Source organism: Nakaseomyces bracarensis (assembly GCF_045282275.1).
Source record: "Nakaseomyces bracarensis strain CBM3 chromosome Unknown Scaff10_0, whole genome shotgun sequence".
NCBI classification, from domain to species: domain Eukaryota; kingdom Fungi; phylum Ascomycota; class Saccharomycetes; order Saccharomycetales; family Saccharomycetaceae; genus Nakaseomyces; species Nakaseomyces bracarensis.
Window position 1 is genome coordinate 384659 of NW_027263956.1, and position 21662 is coordinate 406320.

The 21662-nt window shown below is 37.7% G+C and overlaps 12 protein-coding genes across 12 annotated transcripts; 9 read left to right on the plus strand and 3 right to left on the minus strand.

Annotated features, from left to right (window-relative positions):
- Nucleotides 1-171: 171 nt before the first annotated feature.
- Nucleotides 172-669, minus strand: VMA22 (Vma22p; the record flags this gene model as incomplete). The annotated part of the gene is made up of 1 exon (XM_071052953.1): nucleotides 172-669. One exon carries the CDS (start codon nucleotides 667-669, stop codon nucleotides 172-174), a length of 498 nt encoding a protein of 165 aa, XP_070911203.1.
- A 258-nt stretch (nucleotides 670-927) lies between these two features.
- FYV4 (mitochondrial 37S ribosomal protein mS41) lies at nucleotides 928-1299 on the minus strand (the record flags this gene model as incomplete). The annotated part of the gene is made up of 1 exon (XM_071052954.1): nucleotides 928-1299. The coding sequence occupies one exon, from the start codon at nucleotides 1297-1299 to the stop codon at nucleotides 928-930; it is 372 nt and encodes a 123-aa protein (XP_070911204.1).
- A 317-nt stretch (nucleotides 1300-1616) lies between these two features.
- MED6 (mediator complex subunit MED6) lies at nucleotides 1617-2597 on the plus strand (the record flags this gene model as incomplete). Its single annotated transcript, XM_071052955.1, has 1 exon — nucleotides 1617-2597. One exon carries the CDS (start codon nucleotides 1617-1619, stop codon nucleotides 2595-2597), a length of 981 nt encoding a protein of 326 aa, XP_070911205.1.
- A 456-nt stretch (nucleotides 2598-3053) lies between these two features.
- RSC30 (Rsc30p) lies at nucleotides 3054-5606 on the plus strand (the record flags this gene model as incomplete). Its single annotated transcript, XM_071052956.1, has 1 exon — nucleotides 3054-5606. One exon carries the CDS (start codon nucleotides 3054-3056, stop codon nucleotides 5604-5606), a length of 2553 nt encoding a protein of 850 aa, XP_070911206.1.
- Nucleotides 5607-6044: 438 nt separating this feature from the next.
- On the plus strand, nucleotides 6045-6848 carry RNJ42_02792 (uncharacterized protein; the record flags this gene model as incomplete). Its single annotated transcript, XM_071052957.1, has 1 exon — nucleotides 6045-6848. The coding sequence occupies one exon, from the start codon at nucleotides 6045-6047 to the stop codon at nucleotides 6846-6848; it is 804 nt and encodes a 267-aa protein (XP_070911207.1).
- A 1483-nt stretch (nucleotides 6849-8331) lies between these two features.
- On the plus strand, nucleotides 8332-9777 carry RNJ42_02793 (putative glutamate 5-kinase; the record flags this gene model as incomplete). The annotated part of the gene is made up of 1 exon (XM_071052958.1): nucleotides 8332-9777. The coding sequence occupies one exon, from the start codon at nucleotides 8332-8334 to the stop codon at nucleotides 9775-9777; it is 1446 nt and encodes a 481-aa protein (XP_070911208.1).
- A 217-nt stretch (nucleotides 9778-9994) lies between these two features.
- Nucleotides 9995-11029, minus strand: PIH1 (Pih1p; the record flags this gene model as incomplete). The annotated part of the gene is made up of 1 exon (XM_071052959.1): nucleotides 9995-11029. One exon carries the CDS (start codon nucleotides 11027-11029, stop codon nucleotides 9995-9997), a length of 1035 nt encoding a protein of 344 aa, XP_070911209.1.
- Nucleotides 11030-11391: 362 nt separating this feature from the next.
- On the plus strand, nucleotides 11392-13281 carry NEL1 (GTPase-activating protein NEL1; the record flags this gene model as incomplete). The annotated part of the gene is made up of 1 exon (XM_071052960.1): nucleotides 11392-13281. The coding sequence occupies one exon, from the start codon at nucleotides 11392-11394 to the stop codon at nucleotides 13279-13281; it is 1890 nt and encodes a 629-aa protein (XP_070911210.1).
- Nucleotides 13282-13694: 413 nt separating this feature from the next.
- BRL1 (Brl1p) lies at nucleotides 13695-15092 on the plus strand (the record flags this gene model as incomplete). The annotated part of the gene is made up of 1 exon (XM_071052961.1): nucleotides 13695-15092. One exon carries the CDS (start codon nucleotides 13695-13697, stop codon nucleotides 15090-15092), a length of 1398 nt encoding a protein of 465 aa, XP_070911211.1.
- A 420-nt stretch (nucleotides 15093-15512) lies between these two features.
- PUT2 (1-pyrroline-5-carboxylate dehydrogenase) lies at nucleotides 15513-17264 on the plus strand (the record flags this gene model as incomplete). Its single annotated transcript, XM_071052962.1, has 1 exon — nucleotides 15513-17264. The coding sequence occupies one exon, from the start codon at nucleotides 15513-15515 to the stop codon at nucleotides 17262-17264; it is 1752 nt and encodes a 583-aa protein (XP_070911212.1).
- Nucleotides 17265-17875: 611 nt separating this feature from the next.
- Nucleotides 17876-18757, plus strand: RNJ42_02798 (uncharacterized protein; the record flags this gene model as incomplete). Its single annotated transcript, XM_071052963.1, has 1 exon — nucleotides 17876-18757. One exon carries the CDS (start codon nucleotides 17876-17878, stop codon nucleotides 18755-18757), a length of 882 nt encoding a protein of 293 aa, XP_070911213.1.
- Nucleotides 18758-20158: 1401 nt separating this feature from the next.
- Nucleotides 20159-21574, plus strand: UGA1 (4-aminobutyrate transaminase; the record flags this gene model as incomplete). Its single annotated transcript, XM_071052964.1, has 1 exon — nucleotides 20159-21574. One exon carries the CDS (start codon nucleotides 20159-20161, stop codon nucleotides 21572-21574), a length of 1416 nt encoding a protein of 471 aa, XP_070911214.1.
- Between the last annotated feature and the right edge of the window lie 88 nt (nucleotides 21575-21662).

Here is a 21662-nt window from a genome sequence, read left to right on the forward strand (position 1 = left end):
GTTTGGTTAGTATTTTAATTTAACGATACCCCTCCCCCACGAATTCCCTAATGACATATATAACATCCTGTACATCGCTTTGCCCAAATATGAGTACTTGAATGCAACACAACATCCAATGATACTATTTGAGCTATAGAATGTTATTCACTCCACTAAATTCTCTGTGTTTCAACAGTCTTTGTTTGAAAGTTTCATAATTGCTTCTTTGCATTTAATTAGCTGGATGAATAACGGCAAACAACCTTTAAAATTGGATTGTGCTTGGCGTAAAGAAGACGGCGTCGAGAGACCGCCAAACATCAGTATTGGGTCATAACTTCTGCTTCGTACTTCTTCAGCAATGCTTGGCCCAACTCTTGACTTATTTCTATCCTTCCTATTCCTTACTTTATCTTCCTCTACTTTCACTGTACTCACTTCCTTTGCTGGTCTATTTATAATATCAACTACAGTAGAATCACACAGCACTTCTACTTGTCCTTCATAGGCAGCATCCCAATAATCCTTACCGTACTTACCTCTCAAGGCGTCCTTATTGTGATAGTTGGCCCTGCTGATATTTGCAAATCCATCACCCATTGCCTTGGCCAATTGTTCTAAAAGGGAATCATATTCCGAGAGTAACTTCAGTAGTTCTAATACATCCTTGTCCTCCATTCTAATCATGCGAAATATGCACAGTTTCCGATATTGCAGTTTTGTACTCTCTGTTGGTGCTAATTGAAGTTTAAACCATTTTTCATTTTCTTTCTTGGTTTATATTGTTTAATCGTAATTTCATAGTATGGGCCTAAATATTTTTTTTTATTTACTATTTACAATTATGAAGTGGTGAGGAGAGAATATATATATACAGAAAATTTAATTTAGTATCATCTTATAATTTAAAAGTATGAACAAAAGAAACTTTTATACCTCTTTTATCTACTGGATCTTTTGTTCTGCTCTCCACTTGGCAATATTGGCCTTCCTGTTTCTCTCTCCACCGAAGAACGATTTCTTACCTTTCTTAATCTCCTTGATATCTTCACCATTGCGGAACTTCTGTACCTGTTGTAATATGTACCGTCTCTGTTGTACACTGACACCTTTCTCCTTCATCACACGAGAGTCCCACTTAAACAGGTTCTCCCACTTGTTCTCAAAGGTCTCCTCAAGCTCACCGCATTCTCTACCTATAGCTTTCAAAAAAGTACTAACATCAGGAATATCCTTCGAAGGACTAGGAACGGTAGAGTATAATCCAACCGTTTGTCTTATGAAAACCCTGCCTCGCAGAACTCTAGTTAACATCATCTTCTTTTATAATATCTGAGACGCAACGTCTTGTAGAATAGAATACAGTGTAAACTTCTTGGTTCACAACCAATAACTATAAATGAAATAATAAAGCTCTTGCTTTGTTTGAACTTGTTAATGTCCATCGGCCTTCGGCAGCGAAAAAGGGTCTTTATAGTGTTTTTTGAAGAAAGAAAAAATTGGCTTTAATATTAAAACTGGACTTGAAGTAACATAGTGAATTTTCAATGAAGAGCGTAGATAATAGATACTTTTACTTGTGAGGACTTAGTAATAATAATAATAATAATAATAATAATAATAATAATAAAAGGATGAATACGCCGTTAGATGAGTTACAATGGAAGTCACCAGAATGGATCCAGGCGTTCGGGTTAAGGACGGAGAATGTGCTTGATTACTTTGCAGAGTCGCCGTTCTTTGAGAAGACAGCTAACAACCATGTTATTAAGATGCAGAGGCAGTTTTCGCAGATCAATAACCCTCCTGCTGGTGCGAATGGTGGTGCGAGTGGCAGTGGTGATGGTGAAGCAGAGGGTGACAATGATAACGATGGGCTTGGTGGTGTTGGCCGTAATGGGAGTACGCATGGTGGGCGTGGCCAGGACCAAGAGTTCAGTCATCTAGACCCGATCAGAAGATCTATACTAGCGAAATATCCAATGCATGCAGCTTTGGAGAAAGAGCTGATGAAGTTAAGAGGTGTGGAATACGTTCTGTCCAGTGTACGAGAACCTGATTTCTGGGTGATTAAGAAACAATCGAGGACCGCTGCTACAACCACAGAGCTAATACAAGCATACTACATTATTGGGGCCAATGTATATCAGAGTCCCAGCGTTTTTAAGGTGGTCCAGAGCAGGCTCCTTTCATGCAGTTACCACATATCTTCTACGTTGTCAGAGTTACAAACAATGGTGGAGTTCCAGCCCTCGCAAGGAGTACAGTACAAGAGTATCATGGACATGCCATCGACTTCGAGGAAACAATCTAATAACATCGCAGGAAGTGTGCCAGGTACAGCGAGTGCCGGCCTAAATATGCCTAGCGGACCCACAAACCCTGGAGGTCGTCTAAATAGTGGTGTAGGCAACAGCGGTATGCTCATGGGCGGCCCTGGGTCGGTGATACCACAAAGTGTAGGAATGACAGGCACAACAGGACAGACGGGACAGACGGGTGCAACCTCCAGGTTCGAGAACGGCTCTTCTCGCTCATCTGCGGACATCATCTCCACAGAAACGCTCGATAGATTGATGATAACTAGTATAAAATCCAAGCCAGAATACATATGAAAAGAAAAAATAGTCTAAATACTCGTGCAAAATAGAGATACAACATAACTTCCATCTATCAACACGCCGTTCACAATACGTAATTTGTATAGGTAATTGGTATATCACATGAATTACCCTGACTACGTATATAACGATACTCTATCTTGAGTTTGAAGAAAGAAATGGAAGAGAAAGAGAAAGAGGAATTTAAGTATTAGTCGCACCCCAACTGTTATAGTATTAAATACTTTAACAGTAAGAGCAGTATATTTGGTAGATTGATATCCGGTTATCGCAGTAAAGGAATTAATATACCCTTTGTTTTCATTTTTTTTTAAAAGCCGTTCGCGTTGTTTGGATTTCGGTTAAGGTGAAAATAGTACGCTATAGAGAGATATTGAGACAGAGGCTACAACGACCGAATTGTATTATATTGGTACTTTTTTTGACATAGTTTAAGTTTTGAGATTAGAAATGTCGGAACAGGTTACGTATCAGGCAGTGCTGACCAAGAAAGTTAAGAAACCTCCTGCTTGTCAACAATGTAGAAGGCGTAAGATTGGTTGTGATAGAGGGAAGCCTATATGTGGTAACTGTATGAAACAGGGTAAAACAGATTGTTTCTATCCACAGGTCCCAGGTGGCACGCCAAGCGATGTCGTTATGCCGCCCCCCTTGAGTATGGCCTCTAATAAGTTGAATAACGGTGGATCAAGTGCAGAAGGATATAGACCAGTGGGTAAATCTAAGGCTGGGTATAGAAATTCGTTAATATCGGCTAATGATGGAAGTAATGGGCACAGAATGAGGATTGACCCAGACCTTTCTTCTGTCGAGAAAGTTAGAGAGTACCAGACTGCGTTACAACTGTTTAATGCTCATAATCCAGACAGTATAGAGCCACCTGTCTCATATGATAAATTGAGAGTTGGTCCATTTAGATCTAACTATTTCTTCAATTGGAAAGAAGAATCTGCAGAGTATGACTTAATGACTACCACTATGACACAAGAAGAAGTGTTAGAAAAGGAGATCGAATATATAAAGGACAGATTGATAGATTTAAAAAGTTATGCCTGTCATCAAGGCTTAATATCCACAAAGGGGACGTTTGAAATATCGAATAAAAGAAAGATAGAGCAAGTTGATGGGTCTAGTAATGGGGTGGGCAATGACGTTCATGATATTGAAGTAGCTGAAAACGACGAGGAAGAATTTGAAGACAATGAATATCTGTTACGCCCCATCTTTGATTATCAGTTACACCAGCCATCTGATATACTGCCGATGTCAGAAGTCCACAACTCATTATTTGCGCCTTCCTTTTTACGCAGTTTAGACAATGCATTCCATTCCTATTTTGTTAGTATATTTGCTGCTATGAATGAAGAACAAAGAACTAATTTGAAAAGAAAAATTATGGAGAAAAAGTCTAGTTTGACTATTACAGCAGAGAACATGTTTTCTATATCTCTACCTTCTCTGAATAAAGTAAAGAACATCATAGATGTTTTTTTCAGTTCATTACTGCCGAAGAAATATTTTGAATTATTCACAAAAGAAGAGGTCCTGGGGTATGCTACATCCACCTTGAAGAAAGAGGAAATATTCTCAACTAAAGATGTCAGCCTTGATACTCTAAGCTCCTTAGGAATTCTTTCCCTTATTATGTTAATATCGTATGAATCGTTAGTATCTTCGGTAAATGATCTAAGTAGGTCAGAAAAAACCTCTATTGAAATTTTAAAAGAAAACATTAACGGACTTTTTAATAACATTAATGTGATTGAAGATGAGTTAAAATTTAGAAATCATTCGACTCAGTCATTAATACTTTTAAAATTTTATGTTCTCAAAAAATTCTATACTTCAATTTCTATCTTTGAACAAAAATTCAAGAGTTTGGATAATGATGAAGATATACATTTGGCTAGAGTATTAGGGATAAACCACCTTGAAGATAATGAAGGTAACAATGGTGAGAAGTTGATCTGGAATATTCTCCTAAGAGCCTACTGTGATAGAAAATTGTATCATGGTTCCTTACCCATTTATTCAAGGAGCCTAAATGCAAATACAACCAAAATATCTGATAAATTACTAAAAAAGAATAGTAACCTCTACGAAAATGTTTCAGATCTTATGGAATACTTGATGATAAGAGATGTTAAACTGACCTCTCTAGAAATTGATGCATTGGAAAAAAAGATAGAAAACTCGATGACTACTGAGAAGTTAGAACACATCGATACTCCTTTGTTCCTTTTGAATGATCATGATAAATGGTTGCTGGGAAATACATCGCTTCTTGTAACAGAATACTTCAAAATTCTGGGTGTAGAGGCTGAACAGGCTTTGCTATCTTTTGAGTACTTTGATATGTTTGAAAACTTAATGAAGTACATTAAAGAAATTTTAATCCATTCACCTCCTCATCGCTTTGATAACCGTTTATCACATTACGAATATTTCTATCTAAAGAAATCATTGAAATCAATTGAGATTGCATTTTCTGTTTTGTTTGCTATACATGAACGGTTTTTGATACTACATGAATCAGCAGAAGATGTTCTCACCAAGGCAGAGGCTGACTTAGATGGCAACGAATCTGGGCTTTCTGGTATAAATCAAAAGATGGATATTAGCAAAAGAATACTAGATAAATTATGCGAAGTCATGCAAAAGCTTAATATCTTGTTGAAGGAATATTCAGTACGCTGCGATGATAATGATATGGATGCTAACGCTCTAACTCGAAAAATAACGTTAATGATCAGATTCATGAAAGGGTCATCAATTAAGAGGGAGGATTTGGACAATAGGTGGAAAACGTTTATAAGTGCAAGAATTTTTGATGTTGACACTGAAGATTATCGGAAATTATTTCATATTGTAGAGTCGCTCTCTGAAAAACTGATGAACGAAGTTATCTTTAAGTCAAAAATCAAAACCGTTGATATGACAGACACTTCTGAAGGATTCATCAACGAAACTACAATCGATGATGTCTTCGACTTGTATTATTGATAAACTTTAATGATTTAATGAACTCAGCTGAAGCATCCCATGTCATTTATAATTTATTTAACCTAGCGTAAATATACTATCTTGTTTTATTTTGGGCGTTTGCATTAATAAATAAACCTTCAAAGTTCCTTATTTTTTTTTATCTCCCATATACTGTTTTAAGAGGATGTTAGTATGCTTACGATATTGATATAAGGTGTACTATTAACCAATTCTATAAAGGATTCATGGCCTATACCAATTCATTGATCCAATCATCACTCTTTTCCTGCTCGCGTTGAGACGGGGGACTGGGGAAAAGCAAAAACCAGGAAAACAAAACAAGAAAGAGATGATTTCAAAGGATATTTCTTTTATTATAAAATTGTTATCTGTAAGGATTACTTATCTTGTAGAGTATAATGTATTTGAATTGGACTAAGAGGGAGCAGTGTAGTTATGATTAGGTCTAGAGGTTTTTGTATATGTAAAGGTTTACAAGTGAGGAGACTAACCTCCGTAAGTCAGATTAGGGAGTCCAACCTTACCGGTCATCTATTCGAAAAGAAGCTAGGAAATGGATCAGGTCCATTCATTGAGATTCCAGAGATGGAAAAGTTACCTCGATCGAGCGTACTCTTTAAGTTGCCAAGGAATACTACCATACATGGCAACATCAATAACATTTCTTTGATTGATGTATCAACGGCTTCAGAGGTGCCAACAATTGAACCTTTATTGAGAGTTGTAGATAATAAAACCAATTTACCAAGACTTGAATCGAATTCGCGGGCTATGAACCTAGTTGCGGATACCGCGGTACCTACCTCACATGTTCAATTTATAAAATTAGAAGACTATACGGCAGGAATAACCTTAAACGCCAATGCAGGTGCAACTGTTTTATACTATAATGGCGAAGTGAGAAGAACGCCAATACATGAGAACAAGCATCTCAAACTTACAAATGTCCTCGGATATGGTATTATTGGGTTTAAGAGTAACATCGGACCAATACAACAGATTAAACTTGATAAAGAAGACGTAATCACAGTCTTTAATAATTCTCTATTGGGAATGGAACGATCTTGTACAGTACAGCATACTGAGGAACTTAAACTAAAACCACAATTGAATACTAATATCATTACAAAAGGACACTACTGGTTGAACCGCTACTATGACGTAATTTCTAGCTATTGGAAACCTACATCTGTTGATATTAAAGGACCGGGTATTGTACTACTTCAATCGATGTGTTGATTGTTGATGTATAGAATTGGTATATTCCAAATAAGGAAATATGAAAACGTATTGAAAAATAGCAAATCAAAGCCATATAGACCTCTCCTATTCTGTACAGGGATAATAATACCCCGCTGATTGGCAGAAACGAATAGGGTTGGAACGCGGGGGTGGCATAAGACTTTTGAACAAATACCGCAATTAAAGGAGGGGCCCATAGCATTTCAAAGAAAAAGGCTTTACAAGGCGAACAAAAGAATTAGTTGCTTTTTTTTTTATTTATTTTCTGAACATTATAAAAAAAAATTTTCCAGCATCCCCTAACACATATACTTCTATCCCGTCTGTGACTTCTAAATTAAGGGAGTGTATGTCTAAACACTCTTAAATTTTCTTTTCTTCTCAGTCATAAAGCATCTTACTAGGTCAGGTTGTCCTTTTTGGAATATTTGTTATCCAGCACTAGCCCAGCATAGCTCAGCACTTACTATTGAACCCCCACATTACACAGAAACTGTCGTACCCCACCATATTTCTTTTTTCCTTAGAAACAGCTTTCTCCCTTTGGATACGCTACTTTCTATGCTCGAGGCTCCAAATACTCACGCCATTTGCTACGACACTTTCTGGGTCCCACTTTTTTCTGCTATAAAAAAGCAGAGAACATCGCCGTCCCGAGCTTCTAGAAGCCCAAAATTCCTTTTATTTAATAAAAATAAATCAATAATGACGTATTTGGGATCTGTGCGGGTATTTGTACAGCTTGACGCGGGGGGGCAGTTAATTAATGCGAAAATTTTTCTAAAAAAGAAAAAAGGAAACCAGAGAAACATGATTAACGCCATGTTAGTCTGAGTCTAAGGTATACAGTTCCAAAAGCGATAGGTAAACTTAATGTTGTACCGGTAGTAAGAGGGTTTTCGTACTGGGGTCTGTCAGTTAAAGGGTTTCAAGGTTCTGGAATTAGTTCTCACTAGTAATTTAGACATTTCAGACGTGTTTATTTGATTTATTCTATTACAATAGAGGGTTGTAGCAGTAACTTAAACGTGTGGGCTAAGTGTTTCTTTTTTTTTTCCATTATTTGTACTGTTTAACAATTGGATGAAATAAAAACTGGAAAAAATAGAAATAAAATATGAATAATTTTGACTAAATAAAAGAACATATATTGAAAAGAAAAAAGTATATATATGGATGAAAGGAATAGAAAAATAATATGATATGACTTTGAGGACCCTTCATTTTCATTACTATTTTTGTACTTACCATCTTTTACTCATAAGTCCATCGTAATTCTGATTTGAAAGATAGAATAATTAGACGGAAGATAGATACTCTCCGAGAAAACCCAAATCTTTTTTTACCTTCATTATATGGTACTTCATTCATACCTAGTATAAAATAGAAATTAATATAAAGAGCAATACTCTGTCATATTTCTTCACTAACGGATAAAAAAAATTATAAACAAAAGATAAAGATATAACTAATAGAAAATATGACTCCCCAAACTATAGTGATTAAACTAGGTACTTCTTCGCTGGTCGATGAAAAAACCCGTGAGCCAAAACTATCGGTTATGACTCAGGTTGTCGAGGTAGTTATTCAATTAAAGAGACAAGGCCACAAAGTTGTTATTGTTTCGAGTGGTGGTATAGCTGTTGGTCTTAATGCCATGGAAATGGAAAAAAAGCCAACCGACTTAGCCGCTATTCAGGCTATTGCTGCTATTGGTCAAGGAAGATTGATTGGCAGATGGAGCATGTTATTCCAACAGTATGGTGAAAAGATCGCTCAGATTTTAATCACTAGGAATGATATTTTAGGATGGACCCAATATAAGAACGCTCAAAATACCATTAACCAATTATTGGAAATGGGTGTGGTTCCTATCGTTAATGAGAATGATACTTTGTCCATTAGTGAAATAAAATTTGGTGACAATGACACCCTATCTGCTATCACTGCTGCCTTGGTTTCTGCTGATCACTTGTTTTTGCTAACTGATGTCGATTGTTTGTACACTGAAAACCCAAGAACGAATCCAGATGCTAAGCCTATTGTTATCGTTCCAAATATGGATCAAGGTGTACCAGGTGTTGACACAAGCAATGCTGATGCTGGTTCAAGTGTTGGTACAGGTGGTATGAGAACAAAATTAATTGCTGCAGATTTAGCTACAAACGCTGGCGTAAATACAATTATCATGAAGAGTGATACACCTTCCAATGTAAAAAAGATTGTGGATTACTTGGATAAATATCCAAAGAAAGTTCTATACAGTGATTCAAGATCACCTAGTGTAGAACCATCGGTTGTGGACTTGAAAAATCATCCATACAGAGAAGGGGGTCTGATATCGCCTCCAAAAAGTGAAGAAGACCTTCTTGATTTGCAGGATGCAGAACTAGCAGAAATAAAAGAAAAAAATGTCCCACTCCATACAGTTTTCTTAGCAAAAGATTTGGATCATCACTTGAAAAATAGAGAATTTTGGATTCTTCATGGATTAGTTACTAAAGGTGTCCTGATTATTGATGAGGACGCTTACAATAACATAACAAATCAATCAGGTGATGAAGAATCTGATGCTGAACCATATGTCTCAGAGGAGGAGAAAGAAATGAGTGAGGTTGACCAGGAAAATGGACTTTTGCCAAAGGATGTTATAGAGGTAAAAGGATCTTTCCATGAACTGGAATGTGTTGATATCAAAGTTGGAAAGAGATTACCAAACGGTAAGCTGGACCCGGATGCTCCATTAGAGTTTGTTGGTAGAGCTAGATGTAACTTTACTAGTTTAGAACTTAATAAGATTAAAGGTCTACCAGTTGATAGAGTTCAGGATGTTCTTGGATATGATGTCAGCGAATATGTTGCTCACAAAGACAATCTCGCTTTTCCAACTGTAGCTAGTACATGTAGTTTGCAGCAACAAAACTGAATTTTAGACTATTTTTTTTATTAAATCTTCCTACTATTATTCTTCTACTTTCTCACTATTTCTGTATCTCTATAAAGAAATCTCTTGTAAGAGAGCATTTTAATCTCTTGTATAAGAATATTTCGCACAACTTTCTATTAATAATGAGGTCTACGATAATCCATGTAAATGTAATATTTTATGTTATCAGTTAAGTATATTTATAACAGTTATAAGACTATATTAATATTGTTACTGTCTTCTTATTTTTGACAAAATATATGTCTGCATTATTAAGCACCTTATTGCGGTCGAAAATGTTAGGTAGAGGAATCTTTAATATTTTTTCCTCACATATGTGAATGTTTAGATTTCTCAATACTAAATCATTATTGGTTGAGTCGTATGAGAGATTGAGGTCGAGAGAACTCTCTACAGGCTCGATCTTGATGTCTATGCGAAGTTTAAATTTGTCTGATGTAGTAACTTTTCGCATTGTCACATCATAACTTATTGGCGACTTTCGTACTTTCTCACTTGGTTTGGGTTTCTCCTGTATAGATAAATCATCAATTTCTTCGATTAGACTTTTCTTCCTTGTGGTCTGACCAGGGAATAATGGGGGCAATTGCTCTCCAAGAGGACTATTGTCAATAGACATTTCTTCTTCCTGAATCAATAGGTCTCTTCTAGCCTTTAATATACTCGTTGGTTCAGAGTTGGAATCCTTTTCAATCATATCATTCATGTAGTTGTTGTCGAGTTCTTCTGAAAAGACTTCAAGATCCGGTATGGAATCACCTTTCTTCTTCATTTTCGGAAATGCAATACTATCTCTAGAGATTTCCACCGTTTCCCTCAACTCAGCAGCTTCGAGACACCATTCCACGAGGATATCCTTCAGTTGATAGTCCTTAGCAATCCACTCTAGACACTCAGAATTAACACAACAATCTACCACATAACATTCTTGTCCTTTCTTATCGTGGTCAACTCGGAAAGATGATGTGACAATTGGAATCTCCCATTTGTTATTCATGATCATTGGGTAAACGATGTTTGCATCAAAGGGTATATCAGGTTTAGGTGCATTGTCGTCATGGCACAAATTTATGAATACCTTACGATCAGCCTCTAATGAGGGCAAATTACGAGGCCTGTCATCCACATTAACTATCTTAGACTTGATTACCAGACTAGGTTGAGGTTTTAAGACGGTAACCGAACTCGAACCAGAATCACCTCCCCCTATAGGACGAAGCAAAAAATCCATTTTGTTATTATCCTTGCTGATGTTCAATTAGTTGATATACTCAACTATTATCAAAATACCCAGTTTGGCCCATGCGATGCCCTTGACTACTTTTTGTTGATTTGTTAATTTTTTTTTTCACTTGCTGTCAATTTTTCATGAATTAATGATTTTTAGCCGTGAGCTGTCCATTATGCACAGAACCAGCCGTACAAACGATGAAATGCAATGATCTGCAGTGCATGAATGTGCCAAATAAGGCCTCGAGCCAATATTTTAGGTTAATGATGCCATTCAATAAACGTCATTCTTATTTATTTTGGGTTGATGAATTGGTATCATAGTCGTTGGTGGGAGGTTGTCAAAAAGAAGGCAAGAAAAGAATGGGGCTGTACCTTTCTCAGAACTGGCTGGCACCAGGGGAGAAGTTGTATGACCTTGACGGCGACTCTAACGTATTGTATAGTGTCTACGAGCCCTTTGGGTCTAAAGATGTTGATGTTGTTGATGTCGATGATATTGAGGTTTGTTCTAAGTGCCGTGGGAGGTTTCGTAGTGGGAATCCGTGTCCAATCTGCAATATAGCTACATTCGGTGCTGATGCTGATGAGGATGCCAAGAGCAGTGAATACTCATACTGTGTTAAAGAGGTCAATTCGCCGTTGGAGGCCCGAATTGTAATTGTGGACACGATATGTAATGAGCCTGAGTTTGGAGAGTTGAAGAAGAAGATCCTGGACTGTATGGACCAGCTTGATGAAACTCCTGTGTTATTAATCTCTATTCATGCAGACGGTACTGTGAAAGTTCATGGTAGGGATAAGACGGTATCTATCCTGGTAGACCAATTTAGGGTTAGCTATGCACTAAAGCACCTCGATGCAAAATATTTCACGAAGCTGCTGGATGGCACAAGTGTCCTGCACAGCTATCGGGACCATTTCACCATGCAACTTATTGGTTTAAAACCAACATCTTACGTTAAGAACAAGAAGAAAAGAGCTAAGAGGGCTACTGGTTTCGCCCTGTTTTTGGCATCGGTTCTATGTGAGTCTAAGAAACTTAATTACCAAGTCATGTCTTTCTTATCTGGCCCATGTACTATCGGGCCTGGTAAAGTTATCTCGAGAGATGTCAGAAACACCATTAGGAACTTCAACGAACTTGAGAGCAGGAAATCCAAGTATTTTGAGGATGCCTTCAGATTTTACCAGTTTCTAGCTAGTGCAGAAAGTACAGTCAGATACACATTTGTATTTGCTTCACTAAATCAAGTTGGAATATACGAGATGTCTCCAATGATAAGAAAATCATCAATTTTAAGACAATTTGACTCCTTTAGTGACTCAATTATTGACGACACGTTAGAGAAGTGCATTATTATTAAGGAGAGTAACTCGATACATAATGTCAAGCTAAGAGTACATACCTCTGAAGGTATTGAATATAAGACCAGTACTGCTGTTCCCATGAGTTGGAATTACTTAGTTAACAAAAATAATGTTTCACTTCCTATTAAGTTTAAGATCACCAATCATAGGTTGACAAATTACATGGTCCAGGTAGTGCTAGAGTTTAACAGGGACAATAAACGAATATGTAATGTCAGCAATGCCCTGATAACCGGTGAGAGAACTGCTGATACTGATAGCGGTATTCTTTTAGCTGGACTAGCGAAAGAAATAGCATGGAACAATATGAATGAAAGGTGTTATTCCAGAAACACTACAGGGAAGTACAATACCGTGCTGAGGAAAATAGCCAAGGGTAAGAAAAGGAAAGAGGACAGGCAATTTTTATTTCTACTATATAACTTGCTAAGATTTGGAATCATGGATGTCCGGAACATATCCCCGGACCAACGTATCACAATATCTCATGAAGTTGCCTATTCCTGCATTGAAAAGGTCCTACTGATGATAAAGCCCCGAGTACTTAGGGTAAGCGCCTCTGTTCCTGAAGTGGAGGAGATAGAGCTCTCGGCCGACCTTTACGATGATGATAACGCCATGTTAGGCATCGATGCCGGGAACATGTTTATCATTAGAGAGTCGGATCGCGTAGATAGCCTCGCATTACGAATGAAGATAGACAACTGGCACAAACACAGAGAAGTAGATGACTTGGCACTAATCCCTCTAATACGCACGAAACCAGGCACCGGCCAGGACCGCTACTTCAAGAACAAGCTCATACCAATCTCCAACAACAATGCCAAGAAAATACATTCGGAAGATATCACATTCGAGCAATTTCTAGATCAGTTATCATAGCTAAACACCTAGAATGATAATATATTTAATATATACAATATATCACGTGATCTATTATTGGAGTACAAAAAGGAAATTAACCCTCGGTACGGGTGTTTCTGTGGTGGAGAGTAAGAAAAACAACCTCACAGAAACAACCGTAGTGGTTCGGTAGGTACATTTTTGTATTCATAACAAAAAAAATTTTGGAATTGCTATAATAAACACAAATCTAATATAAGTATAAGTATTACGCTATTAATAGATAGTATTTATGGAGGCGATGAAAGAGTGAAGACTTAGGACATAGGAGAAGCTGTTATAAGGACAATAACGACGCGGAAGGCAAATATATAGAATAATAAAAACAATAACAATAACAATAACAATAACAATAACAACAATATAATAAGATAGATAACTTTTGATAAATGATGGATAATTTTGGCAGTTTGACCATTAATGATGATGATGATGTGATGCTATCTCAGCTGAGTATCAATGAGCTACCTCATGATTTGATGTGTAAATTTATGCCTCACGTTCCAGTGAGCCCCTCCCCTCTTCGAAACGCGTTTCACATAGAAATGTTGCAAGAAGAGATGGATATAGATGGTGAAGGTGATTGCTATGAGGGTACCACGCCGGATAATTCTTGTGAGAGTGAGACCGAGGCTAGGAGAGAAACTGTCGATAATAAGGAAGAAGAGGAGGAAATAACAGAAGAGATAGCTGCGCTTGAAAATATAACGCTCGATAATCCAGCTAATGATAATGATTTGCTAGAGGAAATAGTTGAAGAAGAAGAGGCAGAAGATGCAAAGAAAAGTGACCATGAAGATGATACTTCAACGGAACACTCGATTGATAAACGCAGTGTGATCAAAGCATTGCTCTCTCCGACTACTTTAGGAATTGCAGCAGCAACAAAGTCTGATCACTTGATGGCACCTCCTACGTCAGTAAGATCATCTAGTAGGAGAGCTAGTGCAGAGGATATACCTGTCGAAGAGATTAAACGTGAAGATCCTGTGGACAATAGTGGGATGTTAATTAATGCTGAGAATATCAAACAGGAACTACGGTCAAGAGCTCAGAATAACCAACCTATACATGTTTCAATTAATACACATAATCATTTTTACCCCAACATGCACCATTTTATGAATAACGAACTAATACATTCCAACCCAAATAACGACAACAATGATAATAATATACATCATGCAGCTTTACTATATGATGAATATCAAAACAAGAGTATATATTCTCTGCCTGACCCTTGGTCATCAAGATCACGACCAGCATCAAAATATTGCTATGCAGTAACTTCGTACTTACAACTATTCTTGAACACGATTACTTTAGGTATCCTGTGCTTCATGATCATGGCATTCATCCATGCTTTAAGGTTGGATGTAAAAGCAATATGGTCTCAGAAAAGACACGAATTTGAACTCGAATCGAACCAGTGTAAGATGCAATTCTACGAGAATAAATGTGACAGAGATTCCCAATTACCGGCCTTGATAGACCAGTGTAGGTCATGGAGAGAGTGCATGAACCGTAACAACGATATCTTGTTTAAAGCAAGGTCATCATTGACAGCTAAGATCATCGGTGACATCGTGAACTCATTCATCGAGCCTATGGGATGGAAAACTCTCTCCGTGATCATACTGGGTTGTACCGTCTGGTGCTTCAGTACAAACTTCCTACTGGGGTTCGCAAGAGCACGTAGTTACTATGGCCGTCGTCTAGAAGACAGAATCAAACAATTAGAATTGCATCAACAAAAAGAACCTACATCCACTGCATTGATTGCAAAATAAAAGCATTTTGCAAAGGTTAAGATATCCAAAAAAAAAAAAAAGAAATGCGAAGCATATATACTGTGATAATATTATTATATAATAGTAGCTATTTAATAGAACAATATGAAAGGACATTGATATGATAAATACAAGTCCATAGGACTCCAATATAGCCTTTTTCCTCCAGTACGAGTGTTGAAAATAAAAAATGGCTTCACCGGGGGAAAGAGTCCTTTCGGGGATGGTTCCCCGAAAAACATAGATTAGATGGGTTCTAAGTGCGACTCATACATTCAGCATGAGTGAATATATATATGTATATATGAAGTATTGGTTGACAAGCATACTATCTGTACTTCCATAAATAAATTTAACTTTGTTCTATTCATATAAGATAGTATATTTATAACTAGAGAGGTTTAAAAAGAAAGAATTGTTATGCTTAGTGCACAGAGAATTACAATTAAGGGATCTGTCTTGAGGACAGTTGCTAGGAGGAATGTTGCTCAGCTTGCAACATTTTCCATTCCAAAACACGTTACTAATGAGGCTGTGAAGCCATTCAATAAGGATGCGGACAGCAAGGACTGGGATTTGCTACGAGCATCTCTTATGAAGTTTAAGAGTTCTTCATTGGAGGTTCCCTTGGTGATCAATGGTGAGCGTATCTACGCTGATGAGGGTGGGAGAAAGACTTTTACACAGACGAACCCTGCCAACCACCAGCAAATCTTGGCAAATGTTGCCCAGGCTAATAAAGAAGACGTTAAACAAGCAATTCAGGCCGCTAAAGAGGCTAAGGAGAAATGGTACAAGACTCCCTTCTATGACAGGGCTGCCATATTCATGAAGGCTGCCGATTTGATTTCTACCAAGTACCGTTATGACATGTTAGCTGCCACTATGTTGGGTCAAGGTAAGAACGTGTATCAAGCTGAAATTGACTGTATCACTGAATTGTCTGATTTCTTCAGGTTCAATATCAAGTATGCTAATGAGTTATATGCCACTCAACCTGTTGAATCTGTTCCCGGTGTTTGGAACAGAGCTGAGTACAGACCATTAGAAGGGTTTGTCTACGCTGTCTCTCCATTCAACTTCACAGCTATCGCAGCCAATTTGATTGGTGCACCAGCTCTAATGGGTAACACAGTTGTATGGAAGCCATCTCAATCTGCCGCATTGTCAAATTACCTATTGTTGACCGTGCTTGAAGAGGCAGGCCTCCCAAAGGGTGTTGTAAACTTCGTTCCAGGTGAACCAGTAGCCATCACTAATGAGGTTTTAGCTGACAAAGATTTTGCAGCATTGCATTTCACTGGATCAACGGATGTATTCAAACAATTGTACGGTAAGATCCAAAATGGTGTAGTAGAAAATAAATATAGGGATTATCCACGTATCGTCGGTGAGACTGGTGGTAAGAATTTCCATTTGATCCATCCATCCGCAAACCTTCCAAATGCAGTATTTAACACCATTAGAGGTGTCTTTGAATTCCAAGGTCAGAAATGTTCTGCCACTTCAAGACTGTACTTACCAAAATCTAAGAGTGAGGAGTTCTTGAAGGACATGGTTGGTACATTGACCAATAATAAGGTCATACCTGTAAACACCTCGGCCAGTAACATTGGTGGTGGTAACTTGCATGGCTTTATGGGCCCTGTTATTCATGAACAAAGCTTTAATAAGCTGGCAAATGCTATTGAAGAAGCCAAGAATGATCCTGAACTTGAGATTGTCTACGGTGGACAATATGATAAGAGCGTCGGTTGGTTCATCGGTCCAACTATCATCAAAACCACAAATCCTCAGCACAAATTCATGACCACTGAGTTCTTCGGACCAATCGTTACAGTATACGAATACAATGACATGGAATTTGAGAGTATGTGTGATACGATCAACGAAACAGGTCAATATGGTCTAACTGGTGCCGTATTTGCCAGAGACCGTGACGCCATCGTCTACGCATCCGAGAAACTAAGATTCAGTGCAGGTAACTTCTACATCAATGACAAATGTACTGGTGCTGTCGTTGGTCAACAATGGTTCGGTGGTGCTAGAATGAGTGGTACCAACGATAAAGCCGGTGGACCAAGTATTCTAAGCAGATTCGTCAGTATCAGAAGTATCAAGGAAAATATGCACGAGATAACCGATTTCAAGTACCCATCAAATTATGAGTAAATGGAAACGAAAGAAATTTACACATAGTAATAAAAAAATTTTGTAAGTAGTCTAGTTTAAGGTCAAAGCAGCTTGTGAGCTTTGAGTATAATAATATATAATATTGTGAATTGAGTGAGTATAATATTTATTAATCGCTGAAGACATAACATGGATGAGATTAACATATGTCTTAGTGAAGTGATAAGACAATCAACTTTTTAAGTTCGCTGATTGAACAGGATTGTCTATCACCCGGCTGGGATGCCACTATTCCGGCGATTGTTGATTGTACCTTCGCTTCTGAGTTCGTTCATGTGATGCCCATCGACCTTAGAAATTTTTTTTTTTGCTTGGTTCTGGTTGAGAGCTTAAATGAAGTTATTTAGGAGGTGATCTCTTAAAGGCGGGGGTGCGTAGTGTTCGGTTTGGGTTTTAGTGAGAGCGAAAGTATTTTAAAGATAAGCTCATAAGGCAGAGGCAAATAAAGTCGTAAAGTTTTACAAGAACATTGTATAAGTATACTAGCATAAAACTGGACTGTATATATTTTTAAGAGAGGGAAAGGGGAGCGAACAGTATCATTAGCGCAAGAAACAATAATATACAGATAAAGCAATTGGATTTTTATTATGGCTCCTCATACACAGATGGCACCTTGGGTGCCAATGTTTACGCAATCCTGTAAGAACAGTAAACAGGCATTTATTCCTTTCCAATTTTCTACGGTTGCTGAGAGTGTCGATGGTAGGCCTGTGCCCAAATGTAGAACAGTGGTATTCCGGGATTTCTTATTTAACCAGAAGCAAAACAATGTGTTGACCTTCAACACCGACCTCAGGAGCAATAAAGTGGAAGAATCATTTCCTCAAGGACATGACACATGTCTCTTTGAGGCTTGTTTTTACTTCAATGAGACGTGGGAGCAATATAGGTTTACCGGTGAATGTTTCCTCGTATCTCGCAAGGACAATGCTATGACTTCTAAAGAGACACTGCTACGATACGGTATTATGGACCCCAATACATATGAGCGCTCGAATTCTAACGGATCTTCTGAGTCTGTGCTCTCTTTCGAAGATAATCATAGTCCTCCTTCTAGACCTGGGACAGATCCTCATGATAACCACCATGATGATGGGGAAGAAGTTGCTGTAAGAGAGGATGAAGAAGTGTCTGCTGGCGTAGCGCTTCCTACAAATGAGCAATGGCAACAAGAAGTTATAAGGCAGTGGGAAACGCTGTCCCGTTCCACCAAATCTGTGTATAAGAAGCCTGCTCCTGGCCTACCTATTACTGACGACATGAAAAAGAAAATTGATAAGATAGAGCGAGGAGTAGATGGATCAAAGCCGGATAGTGGACTGGACAATTTCACTATCGTTTGTATGTGTATTGATAAAGTAGATTACTTGAATCTGAAAGGTGGAAGAGGAGGTGCTAGATGGGTATGTGAAAGAGTAATCGACGAGACAGGGTTTGAGACTTGGGAAGAACAAGAAGTTTGTCCGTGAGGTATACATTTTTTTTTCCATAAAAAATAACACAACCACACTCAATTGTAATATAAAGAAATTTTTTCCGGGACTGTTACAATAAACTAAAATAACTAAAAAAAATCATTAAAAACCTAAAAAAAGGACATTTTAATGTCAAAGATTATAGAGTATATCCCATAAAATCAATTCCTTTTTTCCTTTATTCCAATTAAGAAAGGGGGAAAAAACACCTAAATATTAGCATCTAAAACACATTCAATTCGTCTCCTTTTCACTTCAGTTCATCGATGTTATTAAGAAAAAAATGAAACTTGAATTTTTATTTCATTCATCTAAAAAGACTACTATTCCAACTTATTCTATTATGCGAATACATGATTACTTTTTTTTTATATTTGCTATTCTAAACATGCTTTTTTTTTTTCCTAACTCTGTTTTATTATGTAAATAAAACCTTTTTTTTTTTATAACTAATGATAAACTTCTAATGATATCTTCTTTTCTTCTTCCTATTATCTGTATTGACTTTTAATCAATAATCACTATTACTTATTACTCTCAATTGAATAAATGAGTCACATGAGTTTACGTTATCAGTTATACCTCCTCCTTTGCTAGCTTGGGTAATCTTTCAACCTCCCCTTATCGGCTTTCCTATTTCAGTAATGATAATGATATTTTTGTCTATTCTTTTTTTTTTTAAGGGGGGTGAAGGCAGATATTCCCTGATACCGCCCACTCCAACAGCTTCTTCTTTCCGGGTCTCTCACGAAAGCTGCCTGCTATAGCCATTGTTACAAGGGATGGAAGGGAAAAGGGAATGGGTAGGGGCTATACAAGGGGCATGGAGCCAAAAATAAAAAAATAAAAAAAGCCAGTAGGAGCGTACTTGCCGAAGTCTAGAAGGAGAAAGGCCGTTGCTCTCTCTCTCTCTCTCTCTCTCTCTCTCTCTCTCTGCGTGTAGTGCTCAGGCTTCCCATTGTTTTTGTTTCTTAAACGGGAGTCTTGGTCCGAGCCAATCAATCATCGATATAGTTTACAGGACTTGTGAAAGATAGATATTAATCAACAATCCGTGTTATCGGGAAGATAAAGCATTTGATTAATGCAAACAAGCATGTAAACTAACTAAATACACAAAATGAATAAAAAAAGAAAGGAAATTATGACCATTGAAGAAAAAAAATCAAATAAAATAAGGGGATCCCCTTTGAAAACTTATAACTGCTGACGCAAGATTGCTGTCAATTAAATTGCTCCAATTAATAGAGAAAAGGCCTGGAAAAACCCTATATAAATTAATATATAAGCAAGATTAGAGATTCTTGTGATAACGAAGACTTCACATCTTGAAAAAACAGTAAAAAAATAATAATAATAATAGAAGTAAAAACCATTATATAAAAATTGGTAAACATGTCTTCTGTCTGTGAGAAGTATTATCCTGAAGAACCTAAAGCACCATCAGTTAAGACCTCGGAGATTCCAGGTCCAGAAGGTAAGAAAAAGCTTGCTGATCTGGACAAAGTGTTTGACAGTAGACCAGCTGGTTTACTAGTTGACTACGAGAAGTCTCTAGGTAATTATATTGTTGATGCTGATGGGAATGTGCTGCTTGATGTGTATGCGCAAATTGCATCAATTGCCCTCGGATATAACAACCCTGCCCTAATCAAAGCCGCTCAGACCCCACAAATGGTGAGAGCTTTGGTAGACCGTCCTTCACTTGGTAGTTTCCCTTCAACAGAGTTGGAAGACACCTTAAAACAGATCCTAAAATTTGCTCCAAAGGGTCAGGACCATGTTTGGTCCGGTTTAAGTGGTTCTGATGCTAATGAGCTCGCCTACAAAGCTGCTTTCATATACTACCGTAGCAAACAGAGAGGTTACAATACAGATTTTACCGCTGAGGAGAACAAGTCTGTTATGGATAACGAGGAGCCTGGTGCCCCTCATTTGTCAATCTTATCATTTAAAAAAGCTTTCCATGGTAGACTGTTCGCCTCTGCATCCACAACTTGTTCCAAAGCTATTCATAAGTTGGATTTCCCTCAATTCCATTGGCCCCATGCTGAATATCCGGACTATAAGTATCCTATTGAAGAACATGAGGAGGAAAATCGGAAAGAAGACGACCGATGCTTAGAGATTGTTGAAAAGCTGATCACGTCCTGGGAAATTCCTGTGGCTGCAGTGGTCATCGAACCGATCCAATCTGAAGGTGGCGACAACCATGCCTCCAAATACTTCTTGCAAAAACTAAGAGACATAACTTTGAAACATAGTGTTGTCTATATCATTGATGAAGTTCAAACAGGTGTAGGTGCTACAGGTAAGATGTGGTGTCATGAATATGCAGACATCCAACCACCTGTTGATTTGGTAACTTTTGCCAAGAAGTTCCAAAGTTGCGGTTATTTCTTCCATGACCCAGAGTTCATTCCAAATAAGCCCTTCAGACAATTTAACACCTGGTGTGGTGATCCAGCCAGAATGCTTATCGCAGGTGCCATTGGACAAGAGGTGGTCGATAATAAGTTGCCCGAACAATGTGCTCGTGTTGGTGATTACTTATTCAGCAAATTGGAAGAGCTGCAAAAGACCCATCCAAAAAAATTCATCAATTTGAGAGGTAAGCACAGAGGTACTTTTATTGCATGGGATCTTCCAACCAGTAAGGATAGAGATGAATTCTTGAAGAAAATGAAGGTTGCAGGTGTCAACATCGGAGGATGCGCAAGCACTGCTGTTAGATTGAGACCATCGCTAACTTTCGAAGAGAAACATGTTGACATTTTTATCGACATTCTAAAGAAAGTCATCGAAGCTTGAGAAGGAATAATGATTAATGTAGGGTCTCTTCTTCCCTATGTGTATTACATAATATGAGAAACTATATGTATGTCTATTCAGTGCAGAT